Source organism: Odocoileus virginianus, chromosome 34, assembly GCF_023699985.2.
Source record: "Odocoileus virginianus isolate 20LAN1187 ecotype Illinois chromosome 34, Ovbor_1.2, whole genome shotgun sequence".
NCBI classification, from domain to species: Eukaryota; Metazoa; Chordata; class Mammalia; order Artiodactyla; family Cervidae; genus Odocoileus; species Odocoileus virginianus.
Window position 1 is genome coordinate 34,957,398 of NC_069707.1, and position 22,595 is coordinate 34,979,992.

Here is a 22,595-nt window from a genome sequence, read left to right on the forward strand (position 1 = left end):
CATTTATTTCTCTCATCCTACACTCCTGCCTCTTCTGGCAACCACCTGTTTGTCTCTACAGCTATGAGATTGCTTCTGTTTTGTTGTTTGTTCATTTGTTTTGTTTTTTTAGACTCTACACATAAAAGTCAAATCATATAGTATTTGTCTTCCTTTGATTTAGCTCACTTAGCATAACATCATCTATGTCTATCCATGTCATCACAGATGGCAAGATTTCATTCTTTTTATGGCTGAGTAATATTCCATTGTGTTTAATATTCCATTGTGTGTGTGTGTATTGCATCTTCTTTATTCAATTCAACTGTTGATGCTCACTTACGTGCTTCCATATCTTGGTTACTGTAAATAATGCTACAATGAGCATGGAGTGCAATATCTTTTTGAATTAAAGGTTTTGATTTCTGTAGAAAAGTATCCAGGAGTGGATTTGCTAGATGTATGGTAGTTCTATTTCTGATTTTTTGAAGGAACCGCTATACCATTCTCTATAGCGGTTGCACCATTTACACTCCCACAAACAGTATATGAGGGCTCCCTTTTCTTAACATCCTCGCTGACATTTGTTATTTCCTGTCATTTTTTATATTTTCTTTTTATTATTTATTCATTTTTGGCTGTACTGGGTCTTCGCTGCTGCTTGGACTTTCCTCTCGCTGCAGAGAGCAGGGCTCCTCTCTAGTTGCAGTGGGCAGGCTTCTCACTGCAGTGCTTCCTCTTTTTGTGGAGCATGAGCTCCAGGGTTCAGAGATTCAGTAGCTGTGGTGCATGGGCTTAGTGGCTCTGTGGCATGTGGATTTTCCCAGATTGGGGACTGAATCCATATCTCCTCCCGTGGCAGGCAGACTCTACCACTGAGCCAGAAGGGAAGCCCTCTTTCTTGTCTTTTTGATAAAAGGCATTCTGACAGGTGTGAGGAGAGCTCACTGCGGTCAAACCAAATGCTTTGAAATGGCTTATTTCTTTAACACTGGGGACTCTGGGGCAAGAGTGTCTGGATTTGTGCTTTAACTCACCACTTACTTAAACAAATTGCTTAATATACTTAAGCAGCAGTTTTCTTATTTTTTATTTGAGTTTGTACCGTGGGCATAATAACTAAAAGGATCAATTAGGATAACTCATGTGTATTAAGGTTTCCATCCACACTGTATCAGATCAAGAAATCTGTATGCAGATCAAGAAGCAATAGCTAGAACTGGACATGGAACAAAGGACTGGTTTTAAATTGGGAAAAGAGTACGTCAAGGCTATATATTGTCACCTTGCTTATTTAACTTATATTCAGGGTACATCATGTGAAAAGCTGGGCTGGATGAAGCACAAGCTGGAATCAAGATTGCCGAGAGAAATATCAATAACCTCAGATATGCAGATGATACCACCCTTATGGCAGAAAATGAAGAAGAACTAAAGAGCCTCTTGATGAAAATGAAAGGGAAGAGTGAAGAAACTGGCTTAAAACTCAGTATTGAAAAAATGAAGATCATGGCATCTGGTCCCATCACTTCACGACAACTAGATGAGGGAATAATGGAAATAGTGACAGATTTTATTTTCTTGGGCTCCAAAATTACTACAGATGGTGACTGCAGCCACCATGAAATTAAGACACTTGCTCCTTGGAAGAAAAGCTATGACCAACCTAGACAGCATATTAAAAAGCAGAGACATTACCTTACTGACAAAGTTCTGTCTAGTCAAAGCTATGGTTTTTCCAGTGGTCATGTAGGGATATGAAAGTTGGACCATAAAGAAAGTTGAGTGCCAAAAAATTGATGCTTTTGAACTATGTTGTTGGAGGAGACTCTTGAGAGTCCCTTGGACTGTGAGGAGATCCAATCAGTCCATCCTAAAGGAAGTCAGTCCTGAGTATTCATTGGAAGGACTGATGCTGAAGCTGAAACTCCAATACTTTGGCCACCTTATGCGAAGAACTGACTCATTGGAAAAGACCCTGATGCTGGGAAAGATTGAAGGTGGGAGAAGGGGACAACAGAGGGTGAGACGGTTGGATGGCATCACCGACTCGATGGACCTGAGTTTGAGCTAGCTCTGGGAGTTGGTGATGGACAGGGAAGCCTGGCGTGCTGCAGTCCATGGGATCTCAAAGAGTCAGACACGACAGAGCTACTGAATTGAACTGAACTGAGTCATGCCATAACAAACTATTACAAACTTAGTAGCTAAAAATTATACAAATTTATTATCTTACAGTTATGGAGGTCAAAGAAGTGGACTTGAGACTAAAATGAAGGTATCAGTAGGGCTGCATCCCATGTGGAGGCTCTAGAGGAGAATCCATTCATTTGACTTTCCCAACTTCTGGAAACTACTTGCATTCCTTGGCTCCTGGTCCCCTTCTCTGTCTTCAAATATAGTAGCATAGCATTTTCTCTCCTCTCTCATCTCTGCTTCCATCTCTCCGTCTTTTCTCTCTTACTTCACTCTTTCTGTTTTATAAGGACCCTGTGAATTACTTTGAGCCTATCCAGATATTCTGGGCTCCCCCAGTGGCTCAGAATCCACCCGCAATGCAGGAAACCTGGGTTCGATCCCCGGATAGAGAAGATCCCCTGGAGTAGGAAATGGCAACCCACTTCAGTATTCTTGCCTAGAGAATCTCATGAACAGAGGAACCTAGAAGACTACAGTCCATGGGGCTGCAAAGAGTCAGACACAACTGAGCAACTTCACTTTTGGCTATGTAAGGGAAGGTCTTCACGTATTCACAGGGTCCAGGGATTTTTGGGGAGGGGAGTGAGCTTGTCATTATTGCGCTTATCAACTCACACAAAGTATTTCTTTAATTAGCTAATATTATTATTTCTGGGGGCTTCCCTAGTAGCTCAGTTAGTAAAGAATCCACCTGCAATGCAGGAGACCTGGGTTCCAGCCCTGGGTTGGGAAGATCCCCTGGAGAATCCCCACTCCAGTATTCTGGCCTGGAGAACTCCATGGACTGTGTAGTCCATGGGGTCACAAAGAGTTAGACCCGACTGAGTGACTTTCACTTTCATTTTCATTATTTCTGGAGCTTCTCTGGCAGCAATCTGCCTGCAATGGAGGAGACTTGGGTTTCGTTTTATGCACATTCCCACCGGGAACCAGCTTTCTCTAAAGTTGGTAGAAATTAGTTAAGTGACCATTTTCCATTATGCAGAAACCAAAATAAAACTAGGCTTTGATCAACTCAGCCTCTGATGCTTTCCCCTGACTATTGTAGTTTGTCATCTTTTAACTTTTGCTGAGATGAGTGGGCCATTATTTTATACCAACAGTATTTGTCAACAAGTAAAGAGCTAATTGACTATTTCATCATGACCTCAAAGAAACTACATGTGACTTTAATACTGCACTGTGCTAGTATGCCTATTTCTTAATGGACTCTTCTCTGAGTTTATTTAATTTAGGCAGCTGTGAAGATTTAGAAGCATATAAATGAATGTTACAACATAAAGTTATTTTATATGTCTTCCAACAAGTCTTCTCAGGTGATTTGAAAACATTCAACAATGAAATGAGAACTTATTTCCAGGATAGACAGGTATTGCAGTTAGTGAGAGGCACTCTTAGCAAACTACTTCACAGAAAGCCAGTTCAAGAAAGTTCAAGCACAAAATAGTAGTTTATATCTCATGCCTTTTTTCCCATGCCAGTCACAACTATCATTTTCTTCAAATATAGGTTAACACTGGTCATCCCTGAAAGCTATTCTCTCCAACTGCACTTCATCAGGACCTAATACTTTGCTTTTACTGTTTCTTCACATTTTGAATATATTATGTATTACACACACATATCCACAGACACATATGGCTTTTTTTCCCCTCTCTTTCTCTCTCTCTCTTTTTTTTTTTAATTTTTATTAGTTGGAGGCTAATTACTTTACATCATTACAGTAGTTTTTGTTATACATTGAAATGAATTAGCCATGGATTTACATGTATTCCCCATCCCAATCCCCCCTCCCACCTCCCTCTCCACCCGATCCCTCTGGGTCTTCCCAGTGCACCAGGCCCGAGCACTTGTCTCATGTACCCAACCTGGGCTGGTTATCTGTTTCACCCTAGATAATATACATGTTTGAATGCTGTTCTCTTGAAACATCCCACCCTCGCCTTCTCCCAGAGTCCACAAGTCTGTTCTATACATCTGAGTCTCTTTTTCTGTTCTGCATATAGGGCCATCGTTACCATCTTTCTAAAGTCCATATATATGTGTTAGTATACTGTAATGGTCTTTATCTTTCTGGCTTACTTCACTCTGTATAATGGGCTCCAGTTTCATCCATCTCATTAGAACTGATTCAAATGAATTCTTTTTAATGGCTGAGTAATATTCCATGGTGTGTATGTACCACAGCTTCCTCATCCATTCGTCTGCTGATGGGCATCTGGGTTGCTTCCATGTCCTGGCTATTATAAACAGTGCTGCGATGAACATTGGGGTGCACGTGTCTCTTTCAGATCTGGTTTCCTTGGTGTGTATGCCCAGAAGTGGGATTGCTGGGTCATATGGCAGTTCTATTTCCAGCTTTTTAAGAAATCTCCACACTGTTTTCCATAGTGGCTGTACTAATTTGCATTCCCAACAACAGTGTAAGAGGGTTCCCTTTTCCCTCTCTCTTTTTTTTTGTTTGTTAATCTCAAATGTAAATGGCTAATTCCTCTGTTTCCCTGTAGAGTAACTAATACTGTGTTGTACACTTAATCAGTTCAATTCAGTAGCTCTGTCGTGTCTGACTCTTTGAGATCCCATGGACTGCAGCATGCCAGGCTTCCCTGTCCATCATCAACTACTAGCTAGCTCAGACTCAAACTAGCTCGAATCAGTAATGCCATCCAACCATCTCATCCTCTGTTGTCCCCTTCTCACGCCTTAAATCTTTCCCAGCATCAGGGTCTTTTCCAATGAGTCAATTCTTCGCATGAGGTGGCCAAAGTATCAGAGTTTCAGCTTCAGCATCAGTCCTTCCAATGAACACCCAGGACTGATCTCCTTTAGGATGGACTTCTTGGATCTCCTTGCAGTCCAAGGGACTCTCAAGAGTCTTCTCCAACACCACAGTTCAAAAGCATCCATTCTTCAGCATCAGCTTTCTTCACAGTCCAACTCTCACATCCAAACATGACTACTGGAAAAACCATAGCTTTGACTAGACAGACTTCTGTTGGCAAAGTAATGTCTCTGCTTTTTAATATGCTGTCTAGGTTGGTCATAGCTTTTCTTCCAAGGAGCAAGCATCTTTTAATTTTATGGCTGCAGTCACCATCTGCAGTGATTTTGGAGCACAAGAAAGTAAAGTCTCTCACTGTTTCCATTTTTTCCCCATCTATTTGCCATGAAGTGATGGGACCAGATGCCGTGATCTTAGTTTTCTGAATGTTGAGCTTTAAGCCAACTTTTCACTCTCCTCCTTCACTTTCATCAAGAGGCTCTTTAGTTCTTTCTTACTTTCTGCCATAAAGGTAGTGTCATCTGCATATTTGAGGTTATTGATATTTCTCTCAGCAATCTTGATTCCACCTTGTGCTTCATCCAGCATTTCTCATGATGTACTCTGCATATAAGTTAAATAAGCAGGGTGACAATATACAGCCTTGAAGTACTGCTTTCCCGATTTGCAACCAGCCTGTTGTTCCATTTCCAGTTCTAACTGCTGAGTTTTCCAAATTTGCCGCATATTGAGTGCAGTACTTTCGCAGAATCATCTTTTAGGATTTAAAATAGCTCAACTGGAATTCCACCTCCACTAGCTTTGTTTGTAGTGATGCTTCCTAAGGCCCACTTGACTTCGCATTCTAGGATGTCTGGCTCTAGGTGAGTGATCACATCATCGTGGTTATCTGACTCAAGAAGCTCTTTTTTGTATAGTTCTTCTGTGTATTCTTGCCATCTGCTTCTGTTAGGTCTATACCATTTGTGTCCCTTATTGAGCCCATCTTTGCATGAAATGTTCCCTTGGTATCTTTAGTTTTCTTGAAGAGATCTCTAGTCTTTCCCATTCTATTGTTTTCTTCTATTTCTTTGCATTGCACACTTAATAAATGCTTGCAAATGACAAAATGAATTTTTTGCTTTGGTTAAAATAACTTCAGCACTAAAATGCACCCCTATGTTTATGTGTAGGTTTCAGTGGTTCATTTTCTTGTCAGGCTTCCCTTGGTTATGAATTTAGTGGCGGTGCCAACAGCATAAAGGGAGGGTTTTATTGGAGAACATTTGGAGGATTAGAAAAATCTCCAGAGCTTTTGAAGCACCACATTTTGTGTTCAGAATTCTATTGCATTCTGTCTCAAGACCAGAATAAGCAGAAAAGAAAGATGGCAAGATCCACAGGGTTCCATATGTGGAGGCAGCCTCCACCCCTCCAAAGTGAGTGGGAGGAAAGAGAGAGCATGATCATTACAGAATTCCGCACTCATCTGTATTAATTCTCCCCAGGCTGCGACTCTGTATATAAGCTTTTAACCCTGCAAAATGTATTATGGAATACATGATGTATTTGATTAGTTCGAAGATTTATCCTCTTTCCTGGATTTTACTAAAATAAAAAACAAGCAAATAGCCCAGTCCATTCACACCATAATAATTCAAACAGGATTCAAAGAGAGTCTATACCGCTAGTGCCCTTTATGTCTTTTTTTTTTTCTCTTATAGGGAGCCGTGGGGAAAACAAATACTTTTTTGGCATGGCAATTACTCACTAGTATAAAGGGTGAATAAGACACCATACAGTATCCCAGAGAAGGTAATTTATCAAACACATAGGGTATCAAGAAGACCCAACATTTTTCCCTTCAGAGTTCAATCTTTATTTAACATCGTTTAATTTAGGCTTTTTGAAAATGGGAAGAGACACTGAAGTCGGAAGGCACCACCTCTGGAAGTGACTGTCACTGTACCATCCCTCTGTGTGTGCCTGCTAAGTTGCTCAGTTGTGTCTGAATTATTTTGCAACCCCATGGACTGTACCCCACCTGGCTTCTCTGACTGTAAGTTTCTCCAGGCAAGAATACTGGAGTGGGCTGCTGTGCCCTTCTCTGGGATCTTCCTGACCCAGGGCTCGAACCGGGAAATCCCTCATCCGTCCACTTCAATCCAATTCACGCTTGTATGATTGGCTTCCTCTTTGACCCATGCTTGTTAATTATACCCAGCAAATTATTCTCCCAAATTGGCAACATTGAGCTCTCTGCTGCTGCTGCTGCTAAGTCGCTTCAGTCGTGGACGACTCTGTGCGACCCCATAGACCGCAGCCCACCAGGCTTCCCTGTCCCTGGGATTCTCCAGGCAAGAACACTGGAGTGGGCTGCCATTTCCTTCTCCAATGCATGAAGGTGGAAAGTGAAAGTGAAGTCGCTCAGTTGTGTCCGACTGTTTGCGACTCCATGGACTGCAGCCTACCAGGCTCCTCTGTCCATGGGATTTTCCAGGCAAGAGTACTGGAGTGGGGTGCCACTGCCTTTTCCGACTGAGCTCTCTAGCTGCTCCCCCCCCCCCTTTTTTTTCCTCCTCTCCTGGATAAAACCTTTGGAGCATGCACTATTTTGACTAGTGTTTTCTGAACTAATCCTCAGTTATGGAGATTTCAAAAGGTTCAAGGGACTTCCAAAATAACTCTGGGTTTGAGTACAGTGCATTTCTGTCCATTTGATCCCAAATTACCTAAGAACATACAGAGAGGAGAATTTCTTTAGAGACAGGTACATAGCAATCGCAATTCCATTTGTTTCTGGATGCTCTGGTGTCAAGATCTCAGTAGTAGCTGGCTAGGTCCCAGCGCTAACTCTGGGATCACAGGGCTTTGCCCTATAGTCTCCAACACTCACCCAGAACAATATCTTTCAAAGGCATAATAGATACTTTTTTTTTTTTTTTCCTGGAAGTCTCTGTTCTCTTCAAGGGCTTAATTGTCTGAAATTCCCTTCCCCTCCCTTCCTGGAGGACTCTACTGATAACATACATACTCAGGAAGGCTATGACTGTAAGGAAGTGTTTCTAGTACCTACCCATCCCTCTCACCATTCAAAGAGGAAATAGAAGAGCATTTTCATCCAGCAGTCTAAGAAGCTCTATCTGATGAATTGGTATTGAGAATTTTGGCATCTGATTCAAATGAATATTTTTAGAGATGAGAACTAGGTACACAGGTGTGGAGGGGGGTGGAGGGAAAATAAGGTTCAGAATTAGAATGTGCAGGCCAGTGCGACAGCTCTGCCACTGACCAGCATCAAACTGGCCAAGTATTTTAATCCCTCTAGACTTTGGTTTTCCAAAGTCTAAGTGAAATTAATAACACTACCTACTCTATCTGCTTCACAGGGTTGGAGTGAGGATAAGTTGAGATCATGTGAATAGGCATTACAAACAGAAAGAATCATGTAAGCAATCAATTGTTATTAACAAACAGAATATTGTCTAATTGCTTATCAATGCATGATGTGGGTATACTCGTGATCTGTCATTGGGTAAATAAAACCTTGCTTCTTCTGAGTACAGATTTGTCCATAATCCTTAAGTGGAATAAGTGATAAGTGGAAAAGAACATTTACTCAGCATTTAATATCATCTGGGCCCTTCATATCCATTGCTATAAATAAATTTATACCTAAACAATTTATATATATTAAAATATACTGTATTTCATTCAGCCCTCTGAAAAATCTGATTGATTAGCCTCAGACGTTAAAAGATGCTTAAAGCAGTGCTTCCCAAATTCTGTTCCTTGGAAACCTAGTCCTGAGAAACACTTCTCTTAAAGAGAAGTTATATAGAGAGTTTTAAAGAGAGTTATATAGTCCAAAACTTTGAGAAACAATGTATTCTTTTCCTCCCTCTGACAGATGCATTTTGCCCAATACCATCCCGGTAACCATGGAAAAGTTCTACAAGAGAGAGGCTAGCTATAGTAAGGAATCTGTTTAACTTTGCTCAGTCCAGAGTTCTCCAAGCTTATTTGATCTGGAGACCCATATTTTCCAATTACACTCACTAAATTTTGATAGAACTGAGATTCTACAGAAAACATTTTGCCAAGTATAGATCTAGATTCATGATTAGTGTTACTCCGTGGCAAATCTGCAATCAGAATGCAAGCCTGTCCCCTTTAAAAGGACATACTAAAACCACATATCAAAAAGGGTTGGAAAACAGGGAACGGTAGTCATAAAATTTCATTATTCTACATTTACTTCTAATTACATCAGCATGATGGTTTTTGGTTTTTTTCCAGCCCGCTTAGTTGTAATCAGTACCTGTTGACCTTGTCTCTGATTATTTGCATGCGGTAAACACGTGCGGCATAAGAACGACCACTTCAGCCGTCCTCAAGCGCAGTTCCACGGCGTTCTGTGCTTTTGCACTGCTGGGCACCCATTGCCACCATTCATCTCCAGAACGCTTTCATCTCCCCAGACCGAAGATATATTTGTATTGACTTCTGATCTTTCTAACTTAATATTTTATCAGAAATATTTTTCCACTTTTCAACTTACCCTTTAAAAAAAAAAGAAAAAAAAAAAACTTCATTTCTAAAGGCCGTGAAATATTCAGTCCAGATAATACTTACCTGCCTGTGGTTGGGGAAAGGGAAGGTGAAAGTCCCTCAGGCGTGTCTGACTCTTTGAGACCCCCCCTGGACGGAATTCTCCAGGCCAGAATACTGGAGTGGGTAGCCTTTCCCTTCTCTAGGGAATGTTCCCAAACCAGGCATCAAACCCAGGTCTTCCGCATATGTGGGCGGATCCTTTACTAGCTGTGTCACAAAGGAAGCTCAAGAATACTGCAGTGGGTAGCTACCCCTTATCCAGCAGATCTTCCCAACTCAGGAATCGAACTGAGGTCTCCTGCATTCAGGCAGATTCTTTATTTTCATTATTTTTTTTTTTTAAGGCAGATTCTTTACCAACTGAGCTATGACAGAAGCCCACCACTTTTGTATTATTTCCAGTTTTCTCTTTTGTAAGTGATAAATATCTGTGTCCATAACATTTACCATATTTTGGATTACTTAGAATAGCTAAGAATATGAACATTTTAGTTTTTGAACAGGTTGACCATCTTTTTTTTTCATTATACCAAGTTTACACTTCTAATGTTTGATGGCTATACTCATCCATTCTTTCAAATGAACAAAGATCTAGTAAATTCCTAATATTTGCTGAGTAATGTGTGAAAGATACACATATCTTTTACTCAAATCATTTCAATATACTGTAATCAGCATTAGGTATTGTGGCCAGCAGTAGTGACAACTAAGGACAAAAGTACTGATTATTTGCCCACAAATCTTATTGCATTTCTTTGATTTTTAGTGAGAAGCATGCTTGCCGATTCCATTTGAGGATTTCCTTCTCTGTCTTTGTTTCCCCCTTGCCTACTTCTTACTCATATATGTACTGTTCAATTAATTACTTAATCTCTAACTTCGTTTCCTCATTTCAGTGGCGCTAGTGGTAAAGAATTCACCTGCCAACTCCAGAGACACAGAAGACACGGGTTCAAGACCTGGGTGGAGAAGATCCCCCGGAGTGGGAAATGGCAGCTCACTCCAGTGTTCTTGCCTGAAAAATTCCATGGGCAGAGGAGCCTGGCGGGATACAGTCCATGGGGCCAAAAGGGTTGGACACGAATGAACACTGAGCATGCATGCATGCACAGGATTATTGTCTGAACTCAAGGAGACTTTGTATATCTTAACGTCTCAATGAGATATTATGTATTAAACCAGTGCCTAGTACATTACAAGCACTCTGTAAACATTACCTGTTATTGTTTTTACTTCTAAGATGGAGAAAGTGTGATGAATGCTCTATTAGTTGACTCAAGGAGTGGGCAAGCTAGAACTATGTGCACTTTGCCCTGGCACTGTATGTCAATTTTTAAACAAGCTTTCTGTGTGTTTAAACCAACCTATCAAGTCATGAACTTCCTTAATCTTTTTTTCAGGAACAGAAGAAGAGATTAATTAATATATGGATGGTGGTGGTGCTGGGACGTTTGTTTTTCCTGAGACACATTGCTGCTAAGTTTCACAAAGTTCTGCTAAGTCCTTTAAAAGAAAAATGTATGTCCTTCAGTTTTTTGTTACCTAATATTCAGGAATATTCTTCAATAAAAGTAATAGGAACATTGATGTGCTAAGAGTTATAGGTTGATGACTTAAAAAATTATACATTGCACCCTAAAGAAGAATGAACTTAATGCTGAATTGAATTGACAAGGGTCAATGTGTCAAGAAGCCAGCTATAAGATGCCCAATTATGTTTAATCAAGCATCTATCTTTATGAAATTTTTAAAGAAGCATTTTTCTTGCTGATATATTTTCCTTGCTTTATATGTATATAAACTGAGCTCTATCATAAGTTTGGTCTTTAACAGAAGAGAAGAGAGAAGCGAGCGTGCTCAGTCCTGTCTGACTCTGCAATCCCTGTAGCCCGCCAAGCTTCTTTGTCCATGGAATTTTCCAGGTAAGAATACTGGAACAGGTTGCCGTTTCCTTCTTCCAGGACTCTTCCCAACACAAGGTTGGAACCTGTGTCTCTTGAGTCTCCTGCATTGGAAGGTGGATTCTTTACCACTTTGCAGGGGGGGGGGGGTGGGAAGAAGGGGGGGTCTTTAATTGCAGAGGGTCTTTAATTGCATATACTTAATCTGAATAAAGAAATATGTGTACTGGCAAATTGTATGAATGTTATATTAAATTGAACGTCACACCGTCTTGATTTACAAAAGCTAAAGATGTCTAAGGAACTGACAGATGTCAATCAACAGATTCCATTGTTCTAGGAACTGTATATATGATATCAAAATTCTGAATAAAAATTGTTTCTTCAATTGTGACATCTATATTATTTGCTATTTTACAAAAATGAATAAAGTATACTCTACTCAGTCTTTTCATAGAAGCAAGTAAGTGTGGCATATGGTGAAACCACTTCAAGCTGCTGAAGAAGCAGCAAACTGTAAAATACTTTACTGTCATAATATAGCATTATTTTCCTGCGTACGAAATCATTCGTTGCTGTTTTCATTGTCCGCATTAAGTTCTTTCGTTAAATACTTAACGTCTTAAATAGTCCTTAGATATTAAAAACCAAACAGAAACCATTTGCCACTCCAGCAGACCCTGTGAAAGGCAAGGATAATAAGCCTTGCAGTTCTTAGGTTCTTCCAGAGGGAAGAAGTGGAAAGAGGCCGAAGGTTTCAAAAGTATAAGCAAAGTCAGTGAAGCAGAGAGTAAATCCAAATACTCGGCAAATGATAAACCAGAAAAAAAGACACGCCAGCTGTTCACATTGGAAAGTTACTGAACGTTTATTTTGGTTCAAGTTTTATTTTTATATGAGGAAGGAACGATAAGTTTTCTGCGGGGGTGGGGTGTCTTATTCCTTACGACATCAATAGGGAACAGAGTTTGCGATGCAGGTGGGTGTTTTCCTCTGGGCGCTTCTACACTCGTCCTTCTTTTGCCGGCCTCCGCTGCGCTGGGACCTTCGTCTTGGGGACGGAACCCCGAGATACCTCTGCGTGGGCGACGGGATGTCTCTGCGCTCGCCCCCAGGGGCTCGGCCACACTGCTGACCCAACTCCCGCTTCTCAAACTGCAATTGCTCTAACAGGGCAGCCAACGGCGCGGGTCCCCTTTCCCGCCAGCTACCCGCGAGCGGCGGCGGGCGGCCGGCGAACAAAGGCGGCGCGGAGCGCGGGGCGCGCGGGGCGCGCGGCCGGGCTTGGCGCGTGTCTCTCCGGCAGGAGGCGGCGGCGGCGCCGCGCCCGAGCCTGCATTCCTCCGAAGCGCCCGGAGCCCGCGGGGCGACGTCACCCCCGGCTCCGCCCCCGTCCCTCCCCGAGCAAAGTAACTCTTGGCGAACGGGAGCAGCCTCTGCCGAGCATGGAGAGCTGCCGCCGCGGCCGGCCGGCGACGCGGGCGCCCCAGAGGTAGTTGGCTCCCGCCGAGCAGGAAAAAGTGCTGGCGCGCGGCTGTCCACTCCCGGCGCTGACCCCGCCAGGCCTGGCCGGCCCCTCAGCGGTGGATTTCGCTGCGAGCCTCCCGGCAGCTCTTTGCAGAGCGGCTTGAAACTTCTCCCAAAGTCGACATGGATGCGGCGGCCGCGGCGCTGCCCGCTTTTGTGGCGCTCTTGCTCCTCTCCCCCTGGCCGCTCCTGGGGTCGGCCCAAGGCCAGTTCTCCGCAGGTGAGTGGCCGAGGGGGCGTGCGGAGCCCCGAAGAGTGCCCCCGACCTGGGGCTTGCCCGGGGGGCGATCGGGCTCCTCTCCAGGACCGGTGGGCAAAGGTTTGGGGGGAAGCTTTCGCGCCCCCCGGGGGGCGGGGGCAACGGGCAGACGGAGAGGGGTGCCCCGACTTTGTGCCAGGTGGGACGCGGGGCGCCCGAGTGGGCGCCGTGGCGCAGGTAACTTTCCTCGTTGCGCCCCATTGTTCCCGGCGGAGGCTTGCCCCGGGCGCAGGCGGGCCGGGCGGTGCGGGAGTGAGGGCGGCGGTTCTTTTCTTGGGAAACCCGGAGCCTCGGCGTCCGGCTCTGGCTGCATCGCGCGGGGGAAGAGAGAAAGAAAAAGTAGTTAACGACTCTGGGGGAAGGCTACTCTGTTGCTCGCGGTGCGGGCTTGTAGCTCTCCGCCTTCAGAACATATTAAAAAAAAAAAAATGTTTTTTTCCCCCTCGGGAAGCCATTGTCAGAAAGGTGGAGACTCGAAGGGACCGACCTCGGCGCGCTTTGCCAGGTGCTTTTTGTCCCGGGAATAACCTCCCCTGACTATTGTCTAACTACTTCCCCGTCCCTCCCCCAGTCCTTTTCTCGGTCTCTAGCGCCGGGCTGCTCGTTGGGCTCGCCCCGTGGGTTAGGGCACCGCGCGGAGCAGGTTCCGTGTGTGTGTTGGCAGAGCCTGGAGGATGTTTTGAAACACGATTCTGAGGATCCACACCGAGCGGTTCTGGGCAGCGAGGTCTGGGCGCCGGGTCGGGGAAGCCTGACCCGCGGGGATGGGAGCCCGTTCCTCCCGCAGAGCCACCGCGAAGCTGGCGCAGCTCCTCCCGGAGCCGGCATGCCTGCTGGGGGCTGTGAACGACTGCCACCCGCCGCCAAGAGAACCCCAGAGGAGGCATGCAGTGAGGTCTCGCCAGTTAGCCCTTGTGGGTTCTAGTGGGTTCTAGTAAAACCACTTCGACAAGTCCGTGAAACCCAGTCTCGCCCAGTCTCGTCCTCCGTTTCCTGCCAGTTTTGTCATCCTTCCAGTCGGTAGCTTCTTTCCTTCTCTCCTCTGGGGGCTCTGAAGTTTCACCAGGTGGACGCTGGGGAGCAGGCTTCCGGGCGATCGTCTGCCTCCCGCCGGTCCAGACAACTTTTCTGGCCAGTCCGCCCTGCTCAGCTTGGCTGGCGAGCGTCTGGCTGCCTTGGTTCTCGGTGCAGATGGAGACGCAGAGGCGGCCGAGGGGAGCTGCAGAAGACGCGGGAAGCGGCAGCCGCGCTCCTGGCTGAGGCCATGGGACGCGGGGAACGGACGAACTTTGCACTGTCGGGTTCTCTCGTTGTTGTGGCTGCCTGGTTTCCTGGAAATAAACCCAGATTGTTGATTTCCGGAGTAATGTTTATTTCCCTTGCGTCCTCTTTCCCCCCTCCCGCCCCCTTTTAGAACTCTATAAAAGGAGTTGGACAGCAGATTCAGATGGCAGCCTGTGATGTGTACTCAGGCAGATTATGAAATGCAGCGAGTACAGGGAAAGTTATGTATACAGGTGATGTTTGCAGAGGGCTACAGCTCTGTGCAATGAGTGAACCGATGGCTTAGTTTTAATTCTTTCTGGAGTAAGCATTAGTGCAAGCGTCTCGACAGGTAGTGCTGGCTAGTATTGTAAGCGTGCTTGATGTAAGACGTTGTATGTAGGCAAGTTGGAAGTGGGTATTGATTTCTGCAGTGTAGCTTACCCTTGAAAAGGCATGTAGTTAATTGAAAGTTGGAATTCTACCAGTTGCATGATGAAACTTACATGTATTCCAAATTTGCAGCTGATGGATATGTTTTTATCAGTGAAGAAACTTTCCCTTTTTCTCCTTTGATATGTTGTTTACTCTTTACTGACCAAATAAATATTAGATATCCTCCAGCAGAATGTGTAGATGAGCTTTTCTGATCCCTGGAGTTCAGGTATCTCTAATGAACAGTTGTGTTCTTAGACGTCCAGTGCTAAGTAATTTAAATAAGCCTGGCTTTTCTTTATTGACAAAGCAAAACATTTGACTTTACATTTAAGTAAAAGAATGTGCAATCCTAGTAAATGCAATTCTGACAGGATTATATCTCAAAATTTTGCCATTTGGGATTTGTCTATATGCCCAGAAAAGAATGCCTTTTATTCCCAGAGTTCAGATTGGATCTGCCTTTCTCCATAAATTAAAAATTTGTTTTTTAAAAAATTTCTGTTTTCTGCCTCTCCTAAGTCATTTGTTATTCCACTATCATCAGATTTTATGGCAATCAGATTTGTTGCAAAAACATAGAGTCAGAGATTGGAAATGTATTCTTTGTTGCATTTTTTTCTTACATTCTACTTTAAATGATGAACTTTTATTTCATTCAAGAAATTTAAATAAAAGTGCTTTGAAAGTATAAAACAAATACATGTTCAGAATTGTAAACTATCCTGTTAAATATATTTTAAAAATCACACTATTTAGGCCAGTTTCCACTTTTAGATATTATCATCTGGTTCCTAATGTAGTGATAAACTTCAAAAGCAAAATTTGAAAGACTACAGACCCTTAGATCTTTGATATAGCGTGTGCTCGATCTGGTATGCTTTGTTTAGGCCACAGTTTTAGGAATGTTTTCATCATTTGTGACTTTTTCCTTAGCTTTTGGAGTTAAGGTATCAAAATGCTATGTGGTGACCCTCTTGAAAATCTAAACTTCTAGAGCTTCCTGTAAATCTCAACTTGTGTTCTTTCAGTTTGATCACTCTCTTAAAACAGCACCTTAAAATGTGTCATATCTGTGTTGTATCTGGGGAAATTGAGGCATGGAAGCCCAAAAACGTACTGAAGTTTATTCATTGAGTGTGTAGGTGTTATCTCTTGATATCACAATGTAAGAACGTTTTCTGTATTAGGACTCAGATGGCTGACAAAACCAGTCACAGATGGGGTAACTGGAGACTCAGCTTTCTCATCTGCAAAATGGGGATAATGATACCTGTTCTGACCTTTCCACATGGTTTTTATGAGAATGGGGTAAAATAATTAATGTGAGCTGGCCCTGTACCTTGTCAAGCTTCATGTAGCTATCTGGGGTGTAATCATCATATATTAAGGTAGCTAACTGCCTTGACTTCAATCTTTTCTTGCTCCCACATTCTCTCTCATAAGTTCAGGATTGTGTGTGTGTGTGTGTGTGTGTGTGTGTATTTGTGTGTTTCACTCGGCCGGTCATTCATTTTAATTGCTGTTGAACATAAACATCCTAGATTGGCCAGACCGTAATTTTATCAGCACAGTGAGTGAAATTATCTTTTATTTATTTATTTTGAACTTACCTCCTGTAAATCCTTACTTGAGTTGAACCTGTAGAAGAGTCAGAATTAACATTCATAGTATTCCAACTATTGAAGATATTTATTTTTAGTCAGTTTCTTTAACTGTCTGTTTACCTATTGGCTGGCTATTCAGCCTGTTCATCTCAGTGGGAGAAAAATAAGGCTTTTTAGATGCAGTCTTATCAGTGACCTAGAGAGGGACTGTTGTCTCTCTAGTGTGATGGGAGCCTGGAAATGCAACTCCAGAGCCTGCCTTGGATATAGATCCTGGCCTGTCACACTGGAAGTGTTTACTCACTTGATCCCTTAGAACCTTGCAACTAATCTAAGCAGAGCCACTTTCTCATTCCTTGCTGTTCCATACGTGAGTTAAATTTCTCTTATACTTAATGTCTGTACTGGCAAGATACATTAGAGACAGCTTTTTAAAGGGTTGCCTCTCAGTTTTCTGGTTTTGATTGGCCAGAATCTCACGATCCCTCACTTATTAAAACTCCAAGTTTAAACTATTAACAGTATGTAACCATACATTTCTGGGACTGGTTTTTCTTTCACTAGTCTCCATATATCTGACTGTGTTGATTTTTCCTAGATTGCAAGATGTCATTTTGTGTCTGGCCACTCCAGACGGGAAGAGGCAGGTCTGGCTGCTCTTTGGGCTTTGGCATATGTGCTCCTGACAGCTCTTCTCTTTATGTTCATAAATATGAATTTGAAAAATAAATCAACCCCTCTGCCACGCTACCCCTCTCCCACGCTTCTTGCCCCTCCCCTCTAGTAACAACAAAGCCCACATGCACATCTACAAAATCACAGCCTTTTTGTTTTCACCACATATCTTTTGGTGCTGATCCTGTTCTTAAAAACTGAAACTATGACTCAACCATTACCTGCAACCATTACCCGGAGCAAACACCGGTCCTCCTACCTGATCTTATATTTCAGGCAGTGATGGTTTACTACCTGTTTTTATGGCCTTTAACAAACATTTAATTTATGTGGTATGGCCCTGTATAGAGAAAGTAGGTTGTTGCCTTCTAATGCTTCGGAAGTGCTGTGTTCTAGGTCTGCTCAAGGTGGTGGTACAGACGGTGTAAGTCATGCTAAATATGGATCTGCTTCTCTGAGGCATGGAAAATGCTGTCCTCTGCCTGTGTGCTTCTTATTTCTCTTGTTCTTTACCGAGGGCAGGAAGAGGAATGCTGCAAGGCTGAGGGCAGGAAACATCAAGGGAGTTTGCAGATTGTTCTTAAAGACAAAGCAAGGAACACTGGGATCTTGTGTGCGCGTGTTGATCTTCTATTTAATTTTCTAAAGAAGGGAGAAAAAAGCCCTATTTTTTAATTTGTTTACTGGAATCAGCCTTTGCCTTTGTCCAAACACATTCATTTCTTATTCTGTGGATGTGAAAACTTCCCCCTCTGTATTCCTCTCAGACTTTACCCTGTGATCATGTGTCTGTCTTGTGTCCCTTTATCAAATGGTATTTCTTTTTGCCTAAAGAGGTTGTAATTGCTTGTGAACGTGTTTTTTTTTCCTCCCCATCAAAACTCATGCTGTTTGTCATAGTTCTGAATAATGGTATTTTATCAATTCATGATATCTTAAATGAGTATTTGATATCAAAGTAAGTACATCAATCAGGCTAATTTTTATTTCAGTTGAAGTTAGAAATAAGCTTGTAAACCCATGAAATAATCTTTTAATGTTGCAGAGTATTTGTGCTTGTATGTCTCTCAAAGAAAGAGAGACTTCGCGTTCCTTTTTGTAAATGGGGATAGAAAATATTTGAGTACCATACTGCCTGTTATTTTGAGATAAGTGACATATATCTGGGCTATGGAAAACTTTAAAAGTTATGTTCGGACGTGTGATATCAATGAGAACTGTAGAGGTAGATAGTTTACAAAGTTCAAATTTCATCTTAGTGTAAATGTGTTTTTATGAAAAATGCTCTTACACAAACATAGTTTCACATGAAGAGTTTTATTAGTTCCATCAAAATTCTGATGGGAGGGGTATGTTTATTTTTCTGTAGTATTCTTATGGGGATTCTTTTGATTTGTTGTTAGTATTTTAGTAATAAAAACTGACCTTACATAATTAAAAAAGTTTTGTGAGGTTTTGCAGATTGTTGAGCTTCTGGGAAACACTGGGCTTGGGATGTAAGGATCACATTGATCCTATTGTGGAACATTGCCATTTCCCCACTTAACTCTGGTTGAATTTTCTGGCATTCTCTTCTGTATGTTGATAATCCATCAAAATTACATGTGGCTTATCGTGTCACTTGCAATTGTTTTAGGAGCAAATTAAGTGGTCTTGAATGAAATAACCCATGTTTCTACTTTATATGATCGTAGACAGAGCTCTGTTAATAAAAATGATGAACAGAGCAGTGCTGACTGAATCCTTTTACAGGTGTCATTCTAGGAGTTATTTTCAAAAGAACCCAGATAGAAATAAATCCAAATAAATTAGTGTTATAATTGCCGTTTGCATTTATTTTGTTGAGAAAGTTGAAAGATGTAAATATGTACTTATGTATATATGTTCATACACACACACACACACAAATCTTAACAATGATAGAACATCATTTTCCAAAGGTTCAAGTGAGAAGGAAATCAAGGGTATCTACAGATGGGATCAAATTCCTATACTTAGAGTCTAGATAGAGTATTTTTTAAAAGTTGCTTGTTTTAATTTATTTCATTTATGGCTGCGCTGGGTCTTTGTTGCTATGCAAGGGCTTTCTCTAGTTGTGGAGAATGGAGGCTTCTTTTTAGTTGGGGTTCATGGGTTTTTCATTGCATGCCTTCTCTTTTTGTGGAGCAGGTGGGCTCAGAAGTTGCTGGCTCCTGGGCTCTATAGCAGAGGCCCAATAGTTATGGTGCCTGGCCTTAGTTGCTCTGCGGCATGTGGGATCTTTTTGGAAATTGAAGTGAAAGTGAAAGTTGCTCAGTCTGTCAGACTCTTTTTGACCTCATGGACTATGAAATTCTCTAGGCCAGAATACTGGAGTGGGTAGCCTTTCCCTTCTCCCGGGGATGTTCCCAACCCGGAGATCGAACCCAGGTCTCCACATCACAGGTGGATTCTTTACCAGCTGAACCACAAGGAAAGGCCAAGAATACTGGAGTGGGCAGCCTTTCCCTTCTCCAATGGATCCTCTTGACCCAGGAATCGAACCAGGGTCTCCCTGCATTGCAGGTGGATTCTTTACCAGCTAAGTTATGAGGGAAGCCCGGGTTGTTTCTGGACCAGAGATCAAACTGATGTCTCCTGCATTGGTAGGTGAATTCTTTACCACTGAACCACCTGGCGAGCCCTAGATTATTGAATGTAGAGAACTATTTTGTCTACTGCATAGATGAAGAAACTGAAATGGAAAATATAGGAACTATGTAATATAGAATAGACTGCCCTATACCATACTTTAAAGGAGAAACTAAGAAACCTAACTCCAGATTGGTGTCTATTTATATAAACTCTTGCTGATGCAGCCTGCTCCTTAACCAGCTGCTTGCAGGCCGATTCTCCAAACCCAATCCAGGGCAGCAGCTGATGAGCTGCAAAAATTCCCCTAATCCTCGTCGGGTGGTATGGTGATGTGGCAGCTGCTTAAGTGGCAGACTGGCCACAGCTTCTTGATGTGACTCGACTTAGGTCATTTGACAAATTCAAGAGTGGAGAGAGGAAGACTTTCTAACGTCCTCTCTGCCCATTTAAGGGATGATAGCTGATTGCTTCACGACCATTGGATTTGTCAGTGGCAAGATGCCCTAGAATATCGCTACCTGAATTACGGTCCATGACCTGGCAGCATCAGCATCACCTGGGAACTCGCAATGATCTTGTGATCACAGAACAGAGCCCACGCCAGACCTACCGATTGAGAATCTGCGTTTTAACAGAATCCCCAGGTGATCTGCATGAACAGTTAATTTTTGAGAATCCTTGCTCTAAGACAAAGAAAGCTCAGCTTGAAAAGATGTGCCACATGCACTTCACTGTAGAATTGTAAGAGTACTGTGAAAGGATTAATTACAGCATGAAATAAATTTCCCTGGAATTATATTTCTGATCAGTATTACTTAATTATAATTTATCACCCAGACACATCAAAACAACAAAAAAAATACTAAGACAATTTTGAAAGAAATATTCCATAAGAGAATAAAAATTAGACTAAATAGGTTTGATTATGAATGTATTATATAATATTTGAGGTAAACATATTATCTGAGGAACCAAGCATGATATATGCCAATCATTTTTACATTGCACATTGACATGTTGATATAGAAGATAGTATTCCCTGTTTTTTTTTTAAACCAGTGACTACAGTTTCTTGTTTTATATTTCTCTTTTTCTTCTAAGTGTAATTTAAGGATCTCTGTAATAAGGAGCTCATTTATAGGATAGTCAAATTTAATGAATAGGAGTTAGGTAGAATGCATTAACTATCACTGATATTCTTTTTGCTATCTTTTGTGCTCATATTTAAGAACAGAGATTCTTGTCAGTTTTCTCCAGAGAAAAATTATGATGTAATAGACAGTGTATGCTATTCATGTCAAAACACAATTTTACTTGCATTTTATAGCTTACTTTAGCATTCTTTGAGAAAATGAATTTTCCCAGAAGACCTAATTGCCTTCTTATTAATAAGCCTGTAAGTGTGTTTTGTTATCCATTTACTATTCTAAATGTGTCTACTTTTGCTGGCTGTTTGAACAGTGAAGTCTCTGATTAAATCACAACTGCTCTATTTGTTTTTGCCATTCACAAGTGACTTAGAAAATACTGGCATAATGATGTGGTTATGGCAGAAACTAATGGAAAACAAGATATCTAAGTTAATGTTAACCCATGATAGTTGGTTGTATTGTGGTATCAGGAGTTGGGGTTTGGCTCAGTATACAGCAGAATTCTTTACATGTTTGATACTGTAAGTGAAAGTTTGCTTAACCTTTATTGTTTTAAATACACAAAGTATAGTTGCCAGATTAATGAATAAACCACAAATCAGTGATTGCCACATTTATTTGACGTAGACACTAGTGTTCTATGGAAGAGGTTTAATTGTGGACAGCTTAGGTTTAGAGGAGAGCTTGATGATGGAGAGAAACTCTGACAAGTACTCACATGCATCTTGAAGAATTTTAGTCTGAAGTCTCTGATTTGTTACCTTTTCTAGCTGTACACCAAAGTCTAGAGCTTGCCGTTTATACTCGTTCTACTTTTATTCTTGTCAGCAAAAGTTAGGTCCATTTATTCCCTCATTCACTGGAGAGGAGAGAGCAAAAAGCAGTTGCCAAAACAAAAATAGAAAGAAAGAAAGAAAAAAAAAAAACCAATAGGAACTTCCATCTCCTGAGTGCCTGCAGCCTGCCAGGCCTTCTGGTCAGTATTTTACATAATTTAAAATCCTCACCATAATCCTTTAAGATTGAAGTCACCTCTGTTTTGCAAACTTCAGCCTAGAAAGATTAAGTATTAACTCGCCTAGGGTGAAATTGTGAAAACTAGGAGAGCCCAGATTCATTATTGAACATATACACAGATGTAACAATAAGACATTTTTTTTGTTGTTACTTAGTGGCAGAAAATGCAACCTAGACTGCTTGCAACAGAAGGGGAATATATTGTCTCTCCTGACATTTCAGGTGGAGCTTTACTTAGAAGTTCATATAATTCTATTGGGATATGATCCTTCTCTGTCTACTCAATGTAGTTCTGGGGTGTTCTAGAACTTTGGTCTTAGGCTACCTGCAGAGGTGAGGTGGCTTCAGCAGCTCCCAGATTCTGGTCCGTTAGGAATGTGTGAACTATGTGCTGGGCCTCTGAAGGGGCTCTGAGGGTCACTGAAATGGGCTTCAGTCAATCTTCTGTCCAGCTCCTGAGGGGAAGTATGTGGATCGGCTTAGTTTACTAGGATTCTGGACTCAGCCTTAGATCCCCCAAGCAGGTCATGGGAGAAGACTGTGGATCGAACCATGAGTGGTCAACAGATCGAGGAATAGGTTCTGGAAAAGCAG

The 22,595-nt window shown here is 42.1% G+C and overlaps 1 protein-coding gene across 10 annotated transcripts in view; it reads left to right on the forward strand.

Annotated features, from left to right (window-relative positions):
• The first annotated feature begins 13,015 nt into the window (after window positions 1-13,015).
• PTPRK (protein tyrosine phosphatase receptor type K) overlaps window positions 13,016-22,595 on the forward strand; it is a 594,471-nt gene continuing 584,891 nt past the window's right edge. For all 10 annotated transcript variants that reach the window (XM_070461331.1, XM_070461333.1, XM_070461334.1 and 7 more), the window contains exon 1: window positions 13,016-13,201. In XM_070461331.1, coding sequence (XP_070317432.1) covers window positions 13,105-13,201 — 97 coding nt within the window. In that variant the 5' untranslated portion in view covers window positions 13,016-13,104. The remainder of the gene's footprint in view (window positions 13,202-22,595) is intronic.